Source organism: Monodon monoceros, unplaced genomic scaffold, assembly GCF_005190385.1.
Source record: "Monodon monoceros isolate NGI ecotype Baffin Bay Population unplaced genomic scaffold, NGI_Narwhal_1 Super_Scaffold_22, whole genome shotgun sequence".
NCBI lineage: Eukaryota > Metazoa > Chordata > Mammalia > Artiodactyla > Monodontidae > Monodon > Monodon monoceros.
This window is the reverse complement of record NW_021703779.1, coordinates 36,326,802-36,345,718: the sequence shown is the minus strand read 5'-3', so window position 1 is coordinate 36,345,718 and position 18,917 is coordinate 36,326,802. Positions and strand designations below refer to the sequence as shown.

The 18,917-nt window shown below is 36.0% G+C and overlaps 1 protein-coding gene across 2 annotated transcripts in view; it reads right to left on the bottom strand.

The window, feature by feature from the left end:
- USP9X (ubiquitin specific peptidase 9 X-linked) overlaps positions 1-18,917 on the bottom strand; it is a 124,507-nt gene that overhangs the window by 59,929 nt on the left and 45,661 nt on the right. The window contains exons 10-15 of one of the 2 annotated variants that reach the window (XM_029240274.1): positions 16,815-16,967; positions 15,800-15,904; positions 11,485-11,691; positions 9,986-10,122; positions 8,674-8,822; positions 777-864 (exon numbers count right to left, since the gene is read on the bottom strand). In XM_029240274.1, the coding sequence (XP_029096107.1) occupies positions 777-864; positions 8,674-8,822; positions 9,986-10,122; positions 11,485-11,691; positions 15,800-15,904; positions 16,815-16,967 (839 nt within the window). The remainder of the gene's footprint in view (positions 1-776; positions 865-8,673; positions 8,823-9,985; positions 10,123-11,484; positions 11,692-15,799; positions 15,905-16,814; positions 16,968-18,917) is intronic. The other variant, XM_029240275.1, reaches the window with a different exon arrangement.

Here is an 18,917-nt window from a genome sequence, read left to right as displayed (position 1 = left end):
AATGTAGCCCAGGAGAAAATTCCCCAGTGTATCAAAATAACAAATGCAATAGATTTTCTGAGGCACTGATAATCTGGGCATTTCCTTCAGCATGCTTATGATCTGAATAAGCTCTTCTGCTATATGATGTGGTTTCTGAATTCACAAGAAACCTCTCATCATGAACAATTTCAAATCTACAAGTGTATAATCATTAAAATCTAAACATCAATGAGTAAATCAAGCCTTGGACTACATTTAACTTTGGCTTAAGGGAATAAACCTCTTTTCTTCATCCCCATCAGAATAATGTTGTTAACCTATGACTCCAGACTGCCTTTGTCAGCCACTGTTAGGATAAACGAGGCACCAAAGAACTCAATCACTCTTTTGGGGTGCTGGTCCAACAGCCTTTTCTCCCCATTTCCTTACTGTCTATGATATCATTAAGGTCAATATGGTTCTCTACCTGGTTCTGTCAAAATATGGAAATCTCTTCTTTAAAAATAAATATAAACAAATATGAAGACCAGAAGTCTATATACAAAAGGTTTAAATGTGTTCTCTTCAAAATACGTCTTTGCAGTCAAAGAAGAAAAGTTAGAACTCAGCCAATAATTTAAAAATATTTAATAATGAACACATAGGGAAATGTCCTGTGACTTTCATGTAATGATTTCCACATGGGGAAATAAAATATGGCAAGAGCCACCTAACAAAGACCTAGTCATACAGCGTATCAACTTGGTATTCTTTATTTGTCTTAAAAAGAGCAACACCAATTGTTTAAAACAAACCTAAGGAAGTTAAGCCGTTCTTGGACTTCTTGAACATGACTATATCTACTTCCCAGCCTCACAGTTTGTGGGTCATAGTCTTCATGGTCTGCAAATTAAGAAAAATCTTGCATTATACACATGGTTATCCATATCATTGCTGACTTTAATCAAAGGAAGTCAGTTAAAAAGTCATTAATCCTTTATCACTAAAAGGCAACATGAAATCTACTGATTACTGGTAGTTTCTACCCATCTCCTTTTTCCCAACCAAAATAACCTTTCCTTTCACATAACGAAAAGAAAATAGTCTGTTAAATGTGCTGTCAAAAATAATTCTTCATACAACCCCTTCGCCCAATTTTCATACATAATGAATTTCTGATTACAGCCTAAGACTGACCTGAGTGGCCTATGTTATAAAAAAATCATATTACCAACTTCTATCTAGGAAGTTAGAGTTAACGCAAGATGCTACTCTACATAATGAAGTTATCATACCATAATCACCACCAGCATGTTATGAAAGCCTTGAACATTCTCAGATAAATTTAAGAAAACCTACCCTTCTATCACAGCACGATGATGGGTATATATTGGTCACTAGGCCTAGCTTAATTTGGAAATTCCTTAAAAAAATTTTAATAAAATAAAGCTAGTAAACCCTTTGGTTTTACTTTCATTAGAGTATACCCTACAATGGAAGAAAAAAGTCTCATAGTGTTTGCAATGAAAGACCAGAGCAAAAAAAAAAATCTTTAAAAGCACCTCCGGTCCTAAAAACACGTTGGACAGTGTTTTTTTGTTTTTATTTTATTGGAAAAAGCCATATATGATCTGGAAATGGTCAAGTTAATTTGTGGCTTAGAGCAGAAGAAAGTTGAAGCAAATGTTCTGAACACGTGCTTTCAACTACTTGGGAATCAGTGACATTTCTTCCAGAAAGTTGATGCAAGTTATGCAGGAATAAGAAATTATGTAATTTTTTAAAAAAGAAATTGTATAATTTAATTAGCATTAATTATTGATATTTCCATACCCTGGATCTTATGGTATGTGTATGCTAGTGCCAAAGAATTCTGGTTGTGTGTGACGCTTTAGACATAGTAATGGTAATGTCTTAATTTTTTTTAAAATTAATTTATTTTTGGCTGCATTGGGTCTTTGTTGCTGCACGCGGGCTTTCTCTAGTTGCGGTGAGCAGGGGCTACTCTTCGTTGCGGTGGCTTCTCTTGTTGCGGGGCATGGGCTCTAGGCGTGCAGGCTTCAGTAGTTGTAGCACTCAGCTCAGTAGCTGCAGCATGCAGGCCCTAGAGCGCAGGCTCAGTAGTTGTGGCGCACGGGCTTAGTTGCTCTGCGGTATATAGGATCTTCCTGGACCAGGGCTCGAACCCGTGCCCCCTGCATTGGCAGGCGGATTCTTAACCACTGCGCCACCAGGGAAGTCCAATAAATGTCTTCAAATACAGTGAGGTTTCTTCTCTGAACAAAATCTTAACATGTTGTAAAGATGGACCGCTTACAATGTTTAGAAACATCTTTTGATGCTTTGGTGAAGAAGAGCAGCCCAATGTATTATGACTACCTGCTTTCTACTTCCACATAATACTGCTATCTACCCAAGTCCTAAACACATATTGTCTACTCCCAAAAAAAGTCAATTTCATCAGGGCTCAGGACTTGAAGCACTACTTCTCAAGAGGTTTTCTCAAGAAACTGAGAAGAATTCTATTCCACTATGTAGCAATTTTCTTTTTCAGAGCATCAGTCAAAGTACCTGAATAAATGATGGACTTTTTTCCTTAACAAGGAGTTTACACACAGTTTTGTCTGTCAGGTTCTTTTTTAGGGGAAATTTTAATAATTTCAAAAGTAAGTTTAAAAAATAATATAAGAAACACTTATGACCTTTACTCGCATCACCAGTTGTTTACATTTTGCCCCATTTGCTTAACTAATCATCACATATATGTATATGTGTGTGTAATTTTTCTAAACCATTTGAGAGTAACTTGGCGACATGTCCCTTTATTCCTAAATACTGCAATGAACATTTCCGAATAACAAAGACATTCTCTTACATAACCACACACAATTATCAAATTAACACTGATACAATAGTATTGTATTATCTAACCCAAGGCTTCTCAACAGCACATTATTGACATTTGGGGCTGGATAATTCTCTGCTGTGTTGAACTGCCCTATGCAGCAGTGTAGGATATCTAGCAGCATCCCAGGCCTCTACCCACTAAATTCCAGGAGCATCCTTGCCCAACTGCCCCCCTCCCAAATTAAGATAACCAAAAAATATCTCCAATTTTACCAGTAATGTCCATTTATGCCTTCTTTACCCCAAATCCAAGATTAAGTACACACTGCTTTCAGCTGTCACGCTAATTCTTCTTTAATCTGGAGAATTCAACATTCTTTTTATTTCTTGACCTTTTATAAAACTATGAGCCAATTTTGTTGCATGTTGCTTAATGTGGGCTTCTCTGATGCTTCCACATGATTAGATTCAGGCTAGGCATTTTGGCAACAAAGAGTACCACAGGAGTAACCCTATATCCTCCTCAAAGAATCATTATCAGGAGGAACAGCGTATGTCATTCTGCGGCAGTATTCATGTCAACTTTGATCACCTGGTCAATGCGGTTTCCACTAGCTTTCTCCACTGTAAAGTTACTATTTTCCTTTTTAATTAATTTGTGGGGAGATACTTTGAGACTATGTAAATAGCTTGTCTATCAAACTTTTACCCACTAGTTTTAGCATCCTCTCCCTTTTATTTAGGTGGCAGCACTTTATCAAGAGCTGGGACCCTGAACATAGGGAAGAGATTTGAAAACATTCAATGAAAGCCAAACAATAATCAAGAAAAGTCAAGAAGTAAGAAGATCCCTCTATGCTAAATAGGAATAGAGGAGCCCTACACTTCGCCACAGAGGCGTTTCCGGGCTTATACATAAACAAGATGGTTGGTGGTTCTGCCCATAAACATTCAGCTCTAAATAAATAAAGAGATCAGTTAGCTTATGGCTAAGGCTAACATGAACTGGCTCTTGTCATTATTTTTTTAAATTTATTTATTTTTGGCTGCATTGGGTCTCTGTTGCTGCATGTGGATTTTCTCTAGTTGTGGCGAGTGGGGGCTACTCTTCGTTGCGGTGCACAGTCTTCTCATTGCGGTGGCTTCTCTTTGTTGCAGATCATGGACTCTAGGCACACAGGCTTCAGTAGTTGTGGCATACGGGCTTAGCTGCTCTGTGGCATGTGGGATCTTCCCAGACCAGGGCTCAAACCCGTGTCCTCTGCATTGGCAGGCGGATCCTTAAGCACTGTGCCGCCAGGGAAGTCCAGGAGCGTGGAGTCTTAACCACTGGACCACCAGGGAAGTTCCTGTATATTGATCTTAATTCCTGCAATCTAGGGGAACTCATTTATTAGTTTTAATAGATTTTAGCAGATTCTTTAGAATTTTCTGTATATGAGATGGTGTTATCTATTAGACATAATTTACAATTTCTTTTCCAATCTGGATGCTTTTTATTTCTTTTTCATGTCTAGTTGATCTCGCTAACATCTCCAGTAGAATGTTAAATAAAAGGGACTAGAGTGGACATCCTTGTCTCATTCCTAATCCTAAGAGGAAAGCAGCCAGTCTTTCACCATTAAGTATGATGTTAGCTGTAGGTTTTTTGAGATGCCCTTTATCAGGTTGAGGAAATTTCCTTCTATTCCTGGTTTGCTGAATGTTTTTATAATCAAAGGTGTTGGATTTTGTCAAATGCTTTTTCTGCATCTACTGAGATGATCTCATAGTTTGGGCCCTTTATTCTATTAATATGGTATATTACAATTGACTTGGGGTGTCAAATCAACATTGTGTTACAGGGATACATTCCATTTGGCCCTGGTGCATAATCCTTTTTGTATGTTGCTGGATTCTGTTTGCTTGTTTTTTTTGATAACTTTTGACTATATCACAAGGTATACTGATCTGCAATTTTCTTTTGATGTCTTTGTATTATTTTGGTAGCAGGATAATAATGGCTTCATACTATGAGCCTGGAAGTATTCCTCTTTTTGAAAGAATATGTGAAGGACTGGTGTTAATTCTTCTTTAAATATTCAGTAAATTCAGTAATTCACTAATGAAATTCACTAAACCTGGTTCTGGGCTTTTCTTTGTGGGAAGTTTTTTGATTACTAATTCAATCTTTTTACTTGTTATACATCTATTCAAATTTTCAATTGCTTCTTGAGTCAATTTCAGTAATCTGGCATTCTCTTATTTTTAAAATTTTTGTTAAGGTTAGTGATCTGATGGCCTCTCCTTTTTGACTTTCACAACTGAGCCTAACTAAAGGTTTGTAAATTTTGCTGATCTTTTCAAAGAACCAACTTTCAGTTTCATTGATTTTCTCTTCTCTATTTCACTTATTTCTGCTCTAACCTTTATTAATTCCTTTTTGTTTTCGGGTTAGTTTTCTCTATTCTACCTTTTGAAGGTGAAATGTTACTGATTTGCTATCTTTCTTCTTTAATACAGGAATTCTGCAGTATAAATTTCCTCTAAGCACTGATTTCGGAACACTCCATAAGTTTTGACATTTTATTCTTTTTCATTCATCTCAGCATATTCTCATTTCACTTGGCATTTCATCTTTGACCCACTGGTTAGTAAAGAATGTATACTTTCCATACACCTATGAAATTCCCAAATTTACTTTTTAATTTATAATTTAATTCCACTGCGTACAAAAAACCTACTTGTATAATTGCAATGCTTTTAAAGTTAATTAGGCTTGCTTATAGCCTAGAGTATGGTCTATCCTGGAGGATATTCTGTGTATACATGAGAAGAACGTACGTTCTGCTGTTTTTGGGTGGAGTATTCTACAGATATCTTTTAGGTACAGTTTATGGGTTTATACTGTTCAGGTCTTCTATTCCCCCCTCCACCCCCCCCATGGCTTTGAATTACTGTCTGCTGTCAGTTGCTTTCAGCCTAATTACTTCCTTTAATATTTCTTCAAAGGCAAGTTGGCTAGCAACAAATTATCGCAACGTTTGAGAATGTCTTTACTTTGCCTTCATTTCTGAAAGACAGTTTTGTTGAATGTAAGGTCCTTAGTTGTCAAGTCCCTTCCCTGCCCCTGGCACTTTGAATAGGTTGTCCTACTGCCTTCTGGCCTCCAATGTTCTGATAAATCAGTTGTTAATTTTATTGGGGTTTCCTTGTATATGAGGAGGTAATTGAAAGTGGCAGTCCTCAGAAGACAGAATGCAAAAATGTGATCTACAATAAAGACAAGTCCTCCAACTCTATCCAGAAACCAGGAAAAATGGTAAATAAAACTTTTATAAGTGTTCAAGCCAGTACAAAGTCTATCCTACCAATAAGGTAAACCTTAAGTGAAAACTGAGAGATGGTTTTATACTGTGCTGTATGCATATAAAAAACTTTTAAAAAATGACTTGGTAAGCACCAATGCTTGAAGGCAATAAGAACACATGAGTAAATATTGAAGATAATTTTAGTAAGTTCATTACTTTATCTAAATAATGTTAAAACAGGAGGCAGAATCGGCTGACCATACTATTGAGGAAATGTCGCCACACACCCCACCCCACCCGGCCAAAGCTTAAGATACTAGTACAGATGAAACATTGGCAGGACAAATAATACTGGTGAAATACTTATCAGAAATTGAGAATATCAGTAAACTAGAAGCCTGATGTTATCCTGCTGAATAATGTCTCATACCTAATGGGATCCATGCAACACTTTTATTATATAGAGGCTAAAACGTAATTTATTTTTGAATTGCAAATTTGGAAATCGGTGGTTGATCGATTTCCAAATGGTGTGAAAAGTTTGTTTTAACAAGGAAAATTTTACTAGCTTTAAAAATTACTTTCTCTCCCATATTTAAGTATCTGGAGACTGATCAGTATTAATCAGAAGATTACTACAATAGAGGAAGAAAAAGTATCAAAGATAGTTAGAAGGTATGGTGTCAATTAAGTCAGGGGAACATATCAGTAGCAACAAGAATTCAAGGGCTTACTATGTACCAGGCATTATTCTAGCATAAATAACTTGTTCAAGGTCATACACCTAATATGTTAGGTCATGTTTCAAATCTAGGCAATCTTGCTATGCAGATTCACATCTCTTACTTTGTGAAGATACAGACAATATAAGAAGGGAAACTGAAGCCTGAAGACATTCAGTCCATGAAATTGAGATGAAGCAATGACTCATGTAGAATTTGACTACAAAGGAAAAGAAAACCCTAGTGAGGCTGAACTGTACATGTATCATCTCCTGATAGCCTCGAGAGCAGGATTCTCAACCTCTGACAATGAAATTAAATGAAATACCACATGCAAATAAATTAAGTAAAAATTAGCAATGCAACACATGTGGTTTATATTAAGGCTTCATTTGGGGGGAAGGCCTGCATTGGCATCTGTGAGGGCTTTGTACCATCAAGAAGAGGTGGCATCATAACAGAATGTGAGTTAACATTAAACTGAGCCGAGATGTTTGAATGCTTGGGAGTACTACATGCAAACCTCTTTTGCCTCTCTCAGATTTTGTTTGCATTTGGTACATAATATAAATCATATGGTTGCATGCCTATGTTGTCCTGATTATTCTATCATGCTACTTAGATGGACTTAGGACTGAAATGATAAAAGATTATTGCCTGGTGCCTATCAGTTGCCTGATGCTTAAACCGGCTATGCAATCTATTAACTAGGAGGACTCAGCTGGCCCAGAGTGGTATATGGAAGAACAGAGTCAACAAAATCAGTTCAGGTATCTTGAGAGCTGCTTAGTTTTTCAATTATGTTTATCTGAGTTTTATATATGGGAATGTATGTATGTACCTTAAGTGTTAAGCAAAGCAAAAACCTTGTGATTTATAAGCACCTTGGCTGGGATTTTATTCAACAATGCCAAGAGTCTAACTCTTCAAATAATGAGTATTAGAAATATCCTCATTTTTAATACGTATATTGGCTTCTGCAGACTCTACTATAACATGTTAAAGGAGTGGTATGTTCAGTAACCATTATGTTCAATTCTATCTCTGTGGTAATATAAAGTTTTCTTTCTATGGCAATGTGAAGAAACTTAAACCTACAAGATAGTTCTGGGGTTTATTTTGGGGCCTATGAGTTTGGCATAAGACAGAGGAATATGTACTAAGAGCCCATCTGTACCCTAGCACACAGACTCAGACACAACTGTCAGAGGGCAAAAGCACATTGAAACAGAGCTCCACATACAGCAGGCGCTTAAAAACGGACTGTTGACACCACAGAAATCTTTACCTTAACATGTTAAAACAAATTCACACTTTGAAACCAATGTAAACATGTGGATTCTAGTAGCCTCGGATCTCTTTCTTATAAACTTTTAATTCGTAAAGTCTGAAGAACTTATGAAACATGGACTTAGGATTACAAAAGAACTATAGTATTTGCAAGAACAGACTTAGACAAAAGTTTTCTTGAAAAGATAAAGGTGGTGGTAGTAAGGAAACAAAGGATGAAAATGAGTCAGGTACATACCTAGGAAGGTAACAACCAATTGTAGTATAGACAGGCAGAGCTCCCAGGCAGGGAAGAAAAATAAATCAATTTAAACAAGGAGAGTGGGTAAGGCAAGCACTTAGTAAAGAGCCTTGAAATGCTGGCCTGGAGTTTAGAGTGTGTAAGATTTGGGAGTAAAAGTGGATCACAAGTTCATAAAGGAACACAGTTTATAAAATCAACTACCTCGCATCTTTAAAAATACATTTGTTGTCACTTCTAAGGTAACTGATGAAAAAAAAAAAACGCTGGTAAGGGAAACTGCTGTTATTTTTCATAGTTCATGTTAGCTTACAATACATACCTCTAGCATATAGTCTCATGCTTTCCATATAAGTTGCAAGGTTTTCTGCTACCAAAGTAACTAGGGCATGATTGTGCTGAAGTTGATTGATTAAGTCATGGCGATAGAATACATGGGGACTTCGCTGAGTTTGACTGAAACGAGAAGAACTTAACAATATAATTAGGCAATTAAACTCTGTTGTAATCGAAAGAGCTTATACAATCTAAATTCCAAGATACTAATTTAAACACTTAAAATGGTTTCCTTTATAAGAGAATTAACTTTGGGCCATTTATTTTCTTTAATGACAATATTAAGCTATTTACAAGAAAATAATCAATGCCTCAAAAATAAGACATTAATTCCACTATTCTTCCTTCATACAAAAACTATGCATTAATATTCTCCAATTTCACACTATGGGAAAATCAATGACTGATTTCTTCTCCCATACTACAGTAGTACCAAAGCACTTACAAGTTTACATGATTATTTCCAGAATTATAAAATAGAAACATTTCTTGTAACATTAGCACCACAAAGATTATGTTGTAAATGTAGTGGAGAATTTAATCAAAGACAGTGCTTTTGTTAAAATTTTATTAGGCATTCAAAGTACAGAATTATCTCTTATTTCCATCAAGTATGCCAGATAATTTCAGTGGCATGTGTTGTATCTGTTAATCTCATTCCTCACTGCATTTTATCCTTCCTGCTTTGTTTCCCTTTTTGCCTGTATCTACCCTAATCCGTATTATATATTTCTTACAGACATTATATTTCCGTAATTGGTTTACTTTGCATTGTTTTAACGTTTTATTAACTTTGAAATGACATACTACAGAAGTTTTCACAGTAAAATAAACCTATTGGCTTTTTAAATAGTTTTTAAAGTTAATTTCAAACACTAGATTTCAGGTATGTTCAAATGATGAAAGATGACAGGTATAGTTTAAAAATACTTTCTGATTTATTTTAGCTAAAGTTTGTTAAATAGCCGACTTTAAATATCTTACATGCCAAACTTTAGTTACTGGAATAATCTGTTCTTGTACTTTCTGGTTATAAGAGTTGGAAAAGATAACATGAAAGCAATATTATCATCTTTATTCTGATACTTATCACTAAATTGTGTCTTACTTCCTCATCAATAAAAGAGGTGGATATGATAAAGGAATCTTCTTTTGTTCAAATTTAATCCATGTGTAAGCGTCCTGTCACCCCACTGTAATTTTCTTTTTTAAAACTCGCTTTCACCAACTGACAATGCCGTTTCTTTTCAAGAAAATACATAAATAAAAATATTGAAATTTTCTGCTAAAAGCCTTACCTCAAATTTTGAGGTGCTTCGCCAAACAAACTACAAATTTCTCTTATTTGTTTCAGTGCAGGAATTACCCATTTGTCATTTGTACGAAGTTCTTCTATAAAGCGATCTATCCACTGTATCTTCTGTGTGTCACGGTCCTTAAAAAACAATTTCAATGTTTTATATAGGTCAATACTCAGGAGAATTCCACCTTCAAATTAGCTTGAGAATTACAAAATAGAGCTTTTAAGATTAGCATCATACACATTATGCTGTAACTGCAGTAAAGAATAATAAAGAGCTGCTTTTAAGTACATTTTTATTCCACATATACTACCAAAACTCCCAAAAGTAAAACACTATTATAAAAACTCAACATGACACGGATTCAGATATATCTACAGAAAGGTATTAAGCACACTGAAAAGTTTGATTTTAAGTTGCCAGGAGGTAGACATTTAGCTTTATCCAATGTATTAAGAGAGTCTACCACATAATAAAATCCAGCAATAACGTGTAACTCCAATTGTTACTCTGTATGGGTTTGTTTTTAGCATAGTAAGGAACATTGAAAATTTATGTTTTACCAAGAAAATAGTACGGCAACCGAGTGAAAAAAATTCACCAAAAATAAATTCACACACAAGGAGAGAGACAGAAGCAGGTATAAGCAATTAAAAATTAATGTTATAAAATCAAAATAACTTCAGATATATTTTACTTCTCATACTTTACTCCTTCCCTGAGTCAATAATAATCAGAAATGTAGGTTTGTGTACCTAACAATTTTAAGTACAGATTATTTTTATTTTGTGTTTGTGTCTCTCTTTAATGAAATAATTTAAACTCAAGGTTCTTATTACTATTTGGTATACTAAATACTTAATGAACTACTAGTACAAGTGCAGTAAAAAAAAAAAAAAAGAAAACACCTACGTGAGCTTATTAATTCTTATCTAAATTTCAGTTCATTAGTATAGGAAATAGTTTTAACACGTAGGAAATTAGTTACTCAGCAATATTCATTTTACCATGAATTAAAAAGATACACATGCTAGAAGTTAGAATGTAGGGAAGCTGTTGTGTGATCTGCTCATAGGGAAGGCACTAAATGTTTTAGTGTTTAGGAAGTTCTACTAATTCTTCTTAATTTCCGTAAGAAGCAAAGAAAACCTAACTTCTCTTACCTCTAAAGTCCATAATCAACTTTAGTATCTTATATGACCTACTGATATTTGAAACTGGTATTTCAGCACCATACATCTGACACTACCACCACTATATTACTTGTTTTGTTTATACTGTCTTTCTACTAAGACTAAACTGCTTTTAGATGATGCACAAAACTTAGACATAGAGACCTAAGAGGAAGGTGGACTTACATGAACAAAGTATGTCAATTCTTGAAGATCACTTCAAAAATAACAATGTCAGAAAAATCTGGAACTATTCTATATCTAAGCCATCCTCATGGTGAACGAGAAGGGTCACAAAAAGTGAGCAAGGCAGCACAACCTCACCTGGGAGCAACTATAATCTAGTATTTTTATGTGGGCACTGAGAGCCAGGTCCATGATGTCTACAGGCACATCATCACTATGGGCCAGATTCCACAGGAGGTTCAACACTTTGTGTGCCATCACACCATCTTTATCATCTTCTGCAAGACGACGTATCAGCTCAAGTAGCTTTTCTCGCTGCTTTTTACTTGCATTTGTCCAACTGGCCTAGAAAAAATTTTTTAAATGATATGGAAACAACACATATTTATTGGTCACTGCTTAAAATTGTCACTGGATAAACTATATTCATCAGAAAGACAACACAGCTAAGCACAGCATTATTCAAGTGGTATCTGAGCGATGACAGGACAGATTTAAATTCCAGGAAAAACAAAAGAATCTCCAATTTACAGTTAAATACCGTAGATCAGAGTTTCTCAACCATGAGTACTACAAACATTCTGGACTGGAAAACTCTTTTTCCAGTTTTGTGGGGGGGCTGTCACGTGCACTGTAGGAAGTTTAAAAACACCCCTGGCCTCTACCCCACTAGAAGCCAGTAGCAACTCCTCCTCCTAGCTGTGACAACGAAAGATATCTCCAGATATTGCCAAGCATCTCTGGGAAGCAGAACAGCCTCCTGTTGAAAACTACTGCCTTAGATTCAGTCTGTCATTTGCACCTTTAAAATTATATTAAAAGATGTTAAAGACAACTTGATATACAAAGATTTTCATAATAAATGAAAAAAGCCTTTTATAGAGCAATGTGCGTTACACGCATTTAAAAACAGAAGTCTATAACAAAGTCTGTTATTATCCAAGACTTACACAGAACAGAAATGATACAATGCTATTTCAATTTAGAAGACAGAATACTCATTTAAAAACTCTAAAATGGAAAAACAAAAAACAAAAAAACAAACCCTCTCTAAAATGGTACTTTTTAAATGCCCAGTTTATACAATGGGGTATGTGTGCAGGCTGGTGGCATCTGGTGGGTAGAGGTCAGGGATGTTGCTAAACAACATGAGAAAAGGTGTATGTTATAAAGTTGATAATCAGTGTTTATTGGAAAATAAACTGAAATCAACCTAATGGCAAATAGCAGGAGGATGATTAAGTAAATTACAGAGGATCCTTTTAATGGAATTATTACTCAGACATTTACAATGTGATAAATACAGGGTATGTCATAAGTCAACTGGAGTGCATACTTCTAATTCCTCCTAGACCCCTTAAAATTATGAAAGGAATAAGAGAAAGCTGCTAGGAATGTAAGACAAGACTGAAATATTAGACTGTATTACAATAAGAACATTTTAAAGAGACAGAGCAGCAAACATTATGTGCCTCCTAAAGAGCACATCACCACCTATGATATATTCTAGCAAAACAACAGCAAAAAAGGCTCTGTACCATACTTTTGATATACAACAAAGCAATAATCAATCCAGTTTCCTCAACAAATAATTTACAAGGGAAAAGTAAAGACAAAGGGGGGAACTGTAGATTCAAAGAGACTTAAAAGACATATGCAACTGATTACAAACTATGGAGCCTAGCTCAAACAAACTCCAAAAATAAGGTATAATCTGAGGCAACTGAAGTTTCATCACTATTTGAGAATATTAAGGAATTATTAGTTTTTAGGTATGATAACGATATTGTGAAGTTTTTCTTCATGTACTTATCTCTAACAGACATATACTAGAGTCATTAAATATGAAAAGGAGAATCCATTAAGAACATTTGTTCAGGGCTTCCCTGGTGGCGCAGTGGTTAAGAATCCACCTGCTAATGCAGGGGACACGGGTTTGAGCCCTTGTCTGGGAAGATCCCACATGCCATGGAGCAACTAAGCCCGTGCACCACAACTCCTGAGCCTGCGCTCTAGAGCCCGCGAGCCACAACTACTGAGCCCACGTGCCACAACTACTGAAGCCTGCACGCCTAGAGCCCATGCTCCACAAGAGAAGCCACCACAATGAGAAGCCTGCGCACCACAATGAAGAGTAGCCCCCACTTGCCACAACTAGAGAAAGCCCACGCACAGCAACAAAGACCCAATGCAGCCAAATAAATAAATAAAAATTCCTTCCTTAAAAAAATAAACATTTGTTCATCCAAAGCCACCATAAGGTGAGTAAAAAAAAAAAAAAAAACACAACCACCACAATTTGCAACACCTGAACTGATAAAGATGACTAGCGTTCAGAATATGTCAAGAATTCCTAAGAACCGATAAGTACAAGCAACTCAAAAGGGAAAAATTAGGCAAAAGACTTGAACAGGCTTTTCACACACACACATAAAAGGAGAACAGAAACATATGAAAAGATGTTCAACTTCATTAGTGATCAAGGATATAAAAACCAATACGACAATGAAGTAACATTTCATACCAAGCAGACTGTCAAAACTCCCAAATTCTGACAAAAACAAGTGCTGGCAAGGATGTGAAAATCTCAATGGGACTGTAAACTGGTATAACCACTTTGAAGAACGAACACCTAATTAGAACTCAAACATTGAAAAACTAGACCAGCTAGACCAGGCAAGTACATAAGTCTAATCAATAAGCTTTGAAATCATTTGGTTGCACTCTATAAAGAACTGCAAAGTGACCTGGACTTCATGCTTCTTTTGAATCATCTTTAGTAGAAAGTTTCAAGACACACTCCATAAGAACGTTAGTTTTACCAACACCTCAAAAAACAGTGCTTGTTACCAAATAGTAAGTGCTCAATAAACATCTATTAATCCAAAGGGGGGGAGCATAGATGATGGAATTATTTTTATATTTAGACTATTATTGTATTCAGACCACTCTTAGAAGAGGGGGTGGAGGGTCCAGAGAATGTAATAACAATCAACCTCTTCTTTCTCCTCCCATCATGGCCATCACTGGTCATGTACCATCATTTCATAAGTCATCTCAAAATTAAAAATGAATGGCAATTAACTTTAGAGTACCCCACCATAACTGATTCTGTTATTTCCTTAGCTGCCTTTGTTGTACTTCAAACTTAATTTTTCCATAAGGCAGTGATTTACAACTTTAATGTACTTAAGATTCATCTGAGAATCTTGCTTAAAATACAGACTCCCAGGCCCCATTCCTAGCAACTCAGAGTTAATTGGTCTTAAGTAGAAGCCAGTAATTGGTATTATTTTTTCTTCAATTGTGAAATACACATCAAGAAAGGTACAAACATACACATTATACTACATAATGTGAACACCTATGTAACTATTACCCAGGTCAAATATAATATGGTAAGCAGCACTCCAGAAGCTAGCTGGGTCTATTTCTGAAGTTTATGTTAATGCAATCAAGGTATATGAAATTCTTGTGTGCCTTCATTCCTTTCTTCAACCTTCTCTTTATTAGACTCACCCTTGTGGTTGAGCTGCTCAAATCTGCTCATTCTCATTGGTATGTTTCATTATATGAACATTCCACAATGTATCCATCTTACATAGCAATTTTTAGCTATTATAAATAATTCTGCCACAAATGTTGATTGTGTATACTGGTGTACATATGCATGAGTTTCTCTACAGTATATATTCAGAAGTCAAACCGATTAAGTCATGAAAATCTTACACTTTTCCAGAAACACCAAACTATTTGCCTAAGTGGTTATAGGAACTTATGTTCCCACCAGCAGTCAGTATAACTGTTATAACTGTTATTTTTAACAAGATACCTTCGTGATCTAATGCCAGTTGTTAACAGAATGCCCCTATGTGAACACTGCCATAACATCTTGTGTTCTTAATCCACAAATTCACCAAACGCTTGGCTTTTACAAACCCAGCACTAGTAACTGGAGAGAGACCACTACACAATATGGCTTTAAAAAGTGCATCATGGCACCAATGCAGATATGACTGTAGGAGCTCTTGGGCTACCTTTTGAATTACATTTCCATTAAGTCCATGAATTACATTTCCAATTCGCCTGTGCATATCACCCCAGACTATTAAGGTATTGGTAGTCCTTGCTGTTGATTCTTTATTTTTCATTGCCACCAATTAATCCTTCCCTGCAGTCCTACAGTTCACTTGAACCTATAATAAAAACAAACTGCTAGGGGAAAGGAATCCAAATTGACAACTGAATTAAAAAAAAAAATCCTTATTTATGAGGACTATTATTATAAAAATGAACATCAAGATCTCATTGAAAAAGAAAACAATGGTCAATTCCTTTACACTAGAAACTGTTTAATGATTTCCATTTAAGTACTTACTGGGTAAGAACCATTCATAGACTTAATGAATTAATTCTATTAAAAATGAAACTGTACTACTATGTTAACTATTACCTTAAAGCAATCAAAAAGATGATCAAGTTGCTCAGGAGAAAAATCCCATGCCAACTTTGCCAGTAGATCATGTACATTCTTCACAATGGCTTCATGCTTCCCCGCCTATTGAAAAACCAAAGAAAATCAGAGCATACTAAAATTTGAACAGCAATAAGTAGCATACACTGTCTGTGGAAAACTATTAATAAAGTATTCCCATCTCCGACTAACTGTGTAACCTAAGAAAATTCCTAATATTTTACATGTTTTAGAACTGCCATCTAAAACCTGACAACTCAATTTCTTGACATACATAGTTAATGTAGACTTTGGGAATTCATGTGAACTTTTATTACAGTTTATTGAATTTAACATGCCAGTTCTAACATTGCAAATAGGAGAATAAGGCCCACCAGTGGTACTGTTTCAAAACTGGAACCTTAAGCACTCAAAGGCAAAACTGAATGCTTTCTTGGTTTCTACAGACTCAATGAACAAAGCTTTGTAATCTAGAACTCATCAATACTTCCTAAGTGATCCATGAATAGAAACTTGTCATTAAGATAATCAAAGGAATCACATAGTTTCTATCTCTGAGACCAAAGATCACTTATCCTTCTAAAAGCTATTAATCTTTCGGATTATTACAGGATTTTATAAATAATCTAGTGATTTAACTTTCCTGACATCAGAGTTCTTTGTTTTCAGTATATGAAGAAACCAATTATGGATGTCTTATACTCTTTCAATAGACATTTCTTATTATTTTACGTTTGCCTCTTATTTAAAACCTACAAATTGCCAACCTTTACCAAATACATACAGTAGATGTTGGAATATTTTTTATTTTAAAAATATTACTGGCCATCTCAAAAGGATTCTTGACAGGACTTCTGTAAACAATAAGCATTTACCTATACTGAAAGTCAAACAGTGTAAGTCTTCATCCCTTTTAACTACAACTACTACCATTTCTTTAGTTTTTAGTACATTTCTTTTACAAACCAAAGAGCCACCATCTTAAATTCCTTACCTGCGCTGCCCAGATATTATCAAGATCTTGTAAGGTCAGGGCCTTTTCTTTGATGACAAAACGAAGAATCTTCTCTAGCTTTTCTACATACTGTGGTTGATGAAGACTATCTCGCAAGACTATGGATAAAATATTGTTCTGCTGTATCCACTCCTAAATAGAATTCAAACACTTGTTTCAAAGCTTCTAAAAATATATACATAAAGTATTGTTCACACTTTTAGCTTCCAGGGTTTTTTTTTTCTTTCTTTTGTTTTTTTTAGTTGCAGCATGCATGTGGGATTTAGTTCCCCAACCAGGGATCAAACCGGGGCCCCCCTGAATTGGGAGCGCAGTCTTGCCCAATGAACCACCAGGGAAGTCCCTGTTCACACTTTTAAACATTAGCAGGAATTAAAAAACTCAAAATATGGGCTTCCCTGGTGGCACAGTGGTTGAGAGTCCACCTGCCGATGCAGGGGACACGGGTTCGTGCCCTGGTCTGGAAAGATCCCACATGCTGCGGAGCGGCTAGGCCCCGTGAGCCATGGCCGCTAAGCCTGCGCGTCCGGAGCCTGTGCTCCTCAACGGGAGAGGCCACAACACTGAGAGGCCCGCGTACCGCAAAAAAACAAAAACAAAACAAAAAACAAACAAAACAAAACAACTCAAAATATAATGCACTAATGGAACATGGTTATGTGTTCTTTTGATACAAAATTATGAAAAATCACAATAATTTCATGGAACTTAATTTTGCACATACAGAAATGTTTCCATGAATTAGAAACAGTGAAATCATTAAAAAGATTGTACTCCAGCATTTACTCAGAAAATTATTATTTAAATGTAGCAATTGGGCTTCCCTGGTGGCGCAGTGGTTAAGAATCCGCTTGCCAATGCAGGGGACACGGGTTCGCGCCCTGGTCTGGGACGATCCCACATGCCGCGGAGCAACTAATAAGCCCGTGCGCCACAACTACTGAGCCTGCGCTCTAGAGCCCGCGAGCCACAAGTACTGAAGCCTGCGCACCCACAGCCGGTGCTCCGCAACAAGAGAAGCCACCGCAATGAGAAGCCCACGCACCGCAACAAAGAGTAGACCCCGCTCGCCACAACTAGAGAAAGCCCGTGCACAGCAACGAAGACCCAACGCAGCCAAAAATAAATAAATAAAATAATTTTAAATAAATAAATAAATGTAGCGATCACCATGGTTTAGGTATGGTGGGTTATAGGACTTATTTTTGGATCTTTAGATTTTTTTATACCAGTTTTGATTTGGGTGAAAAGGTGCTTTTTACTTTTATTTATTAACCAATTACACTATTATTGCTTATCCATTAGCTTTTTAATCTTCTCAGCAATCCTAATGAGGGCTGTATTACCCTATTACAGAAAAGCAAACAGGCTCAGAAGTGTTGGAACCAATATCTGAATCAAGGCTGAAAGCTACCGAAGTCTGTGTTTCTCTAACACTATATGCTATATTGCTTGACAGGTATTTATTTAATATTTAAATCAGCAAAAGAAAACTAACTCATGATACAATACAAAGGTAACAGTCCACACTGTATGATTTTACACTATTCAATTTAATGAGAATAAAAAGTATTTGGCCCCAAAATGTGCTAGAGAAAAGAAGTACACTTCTCAGCTGGTAAAGGCCCTTTTTTACTTCTAATCTATTACAGACAGATATTTTTGTAGAATACCATTAAAATGTGGCAATATGAAATTGCCACAGAAGTTTCTAAACACTCAATGCCATCTGCCATATTCATCTAGCCTTGGCAACAGCTCAAGGACCAGAACCAGACCTCAGACCACACTGAGTAGCTCTGTGCTCGACTTTCCACAAGGTGAACAGACAAATCAGATACACAAAACTAGATGTCTACCACCTGACCCCCTAACACAGGGCCAATGTGTCTAGGCATCCTCCACATACCTTTTATCACATTCTAATCACTGTTTTCCTATTAAACTGAGGCCTCCTTGAGGTCAAGGACGGTTCTTTTACAGATGTCTCCTCAGTACTGTCAGACAGTATGCACTAAAGTTATTCAACCAATATTTAAGTAGCATTCTTATTCATTTTTTAACTATAATATATGCAAATTA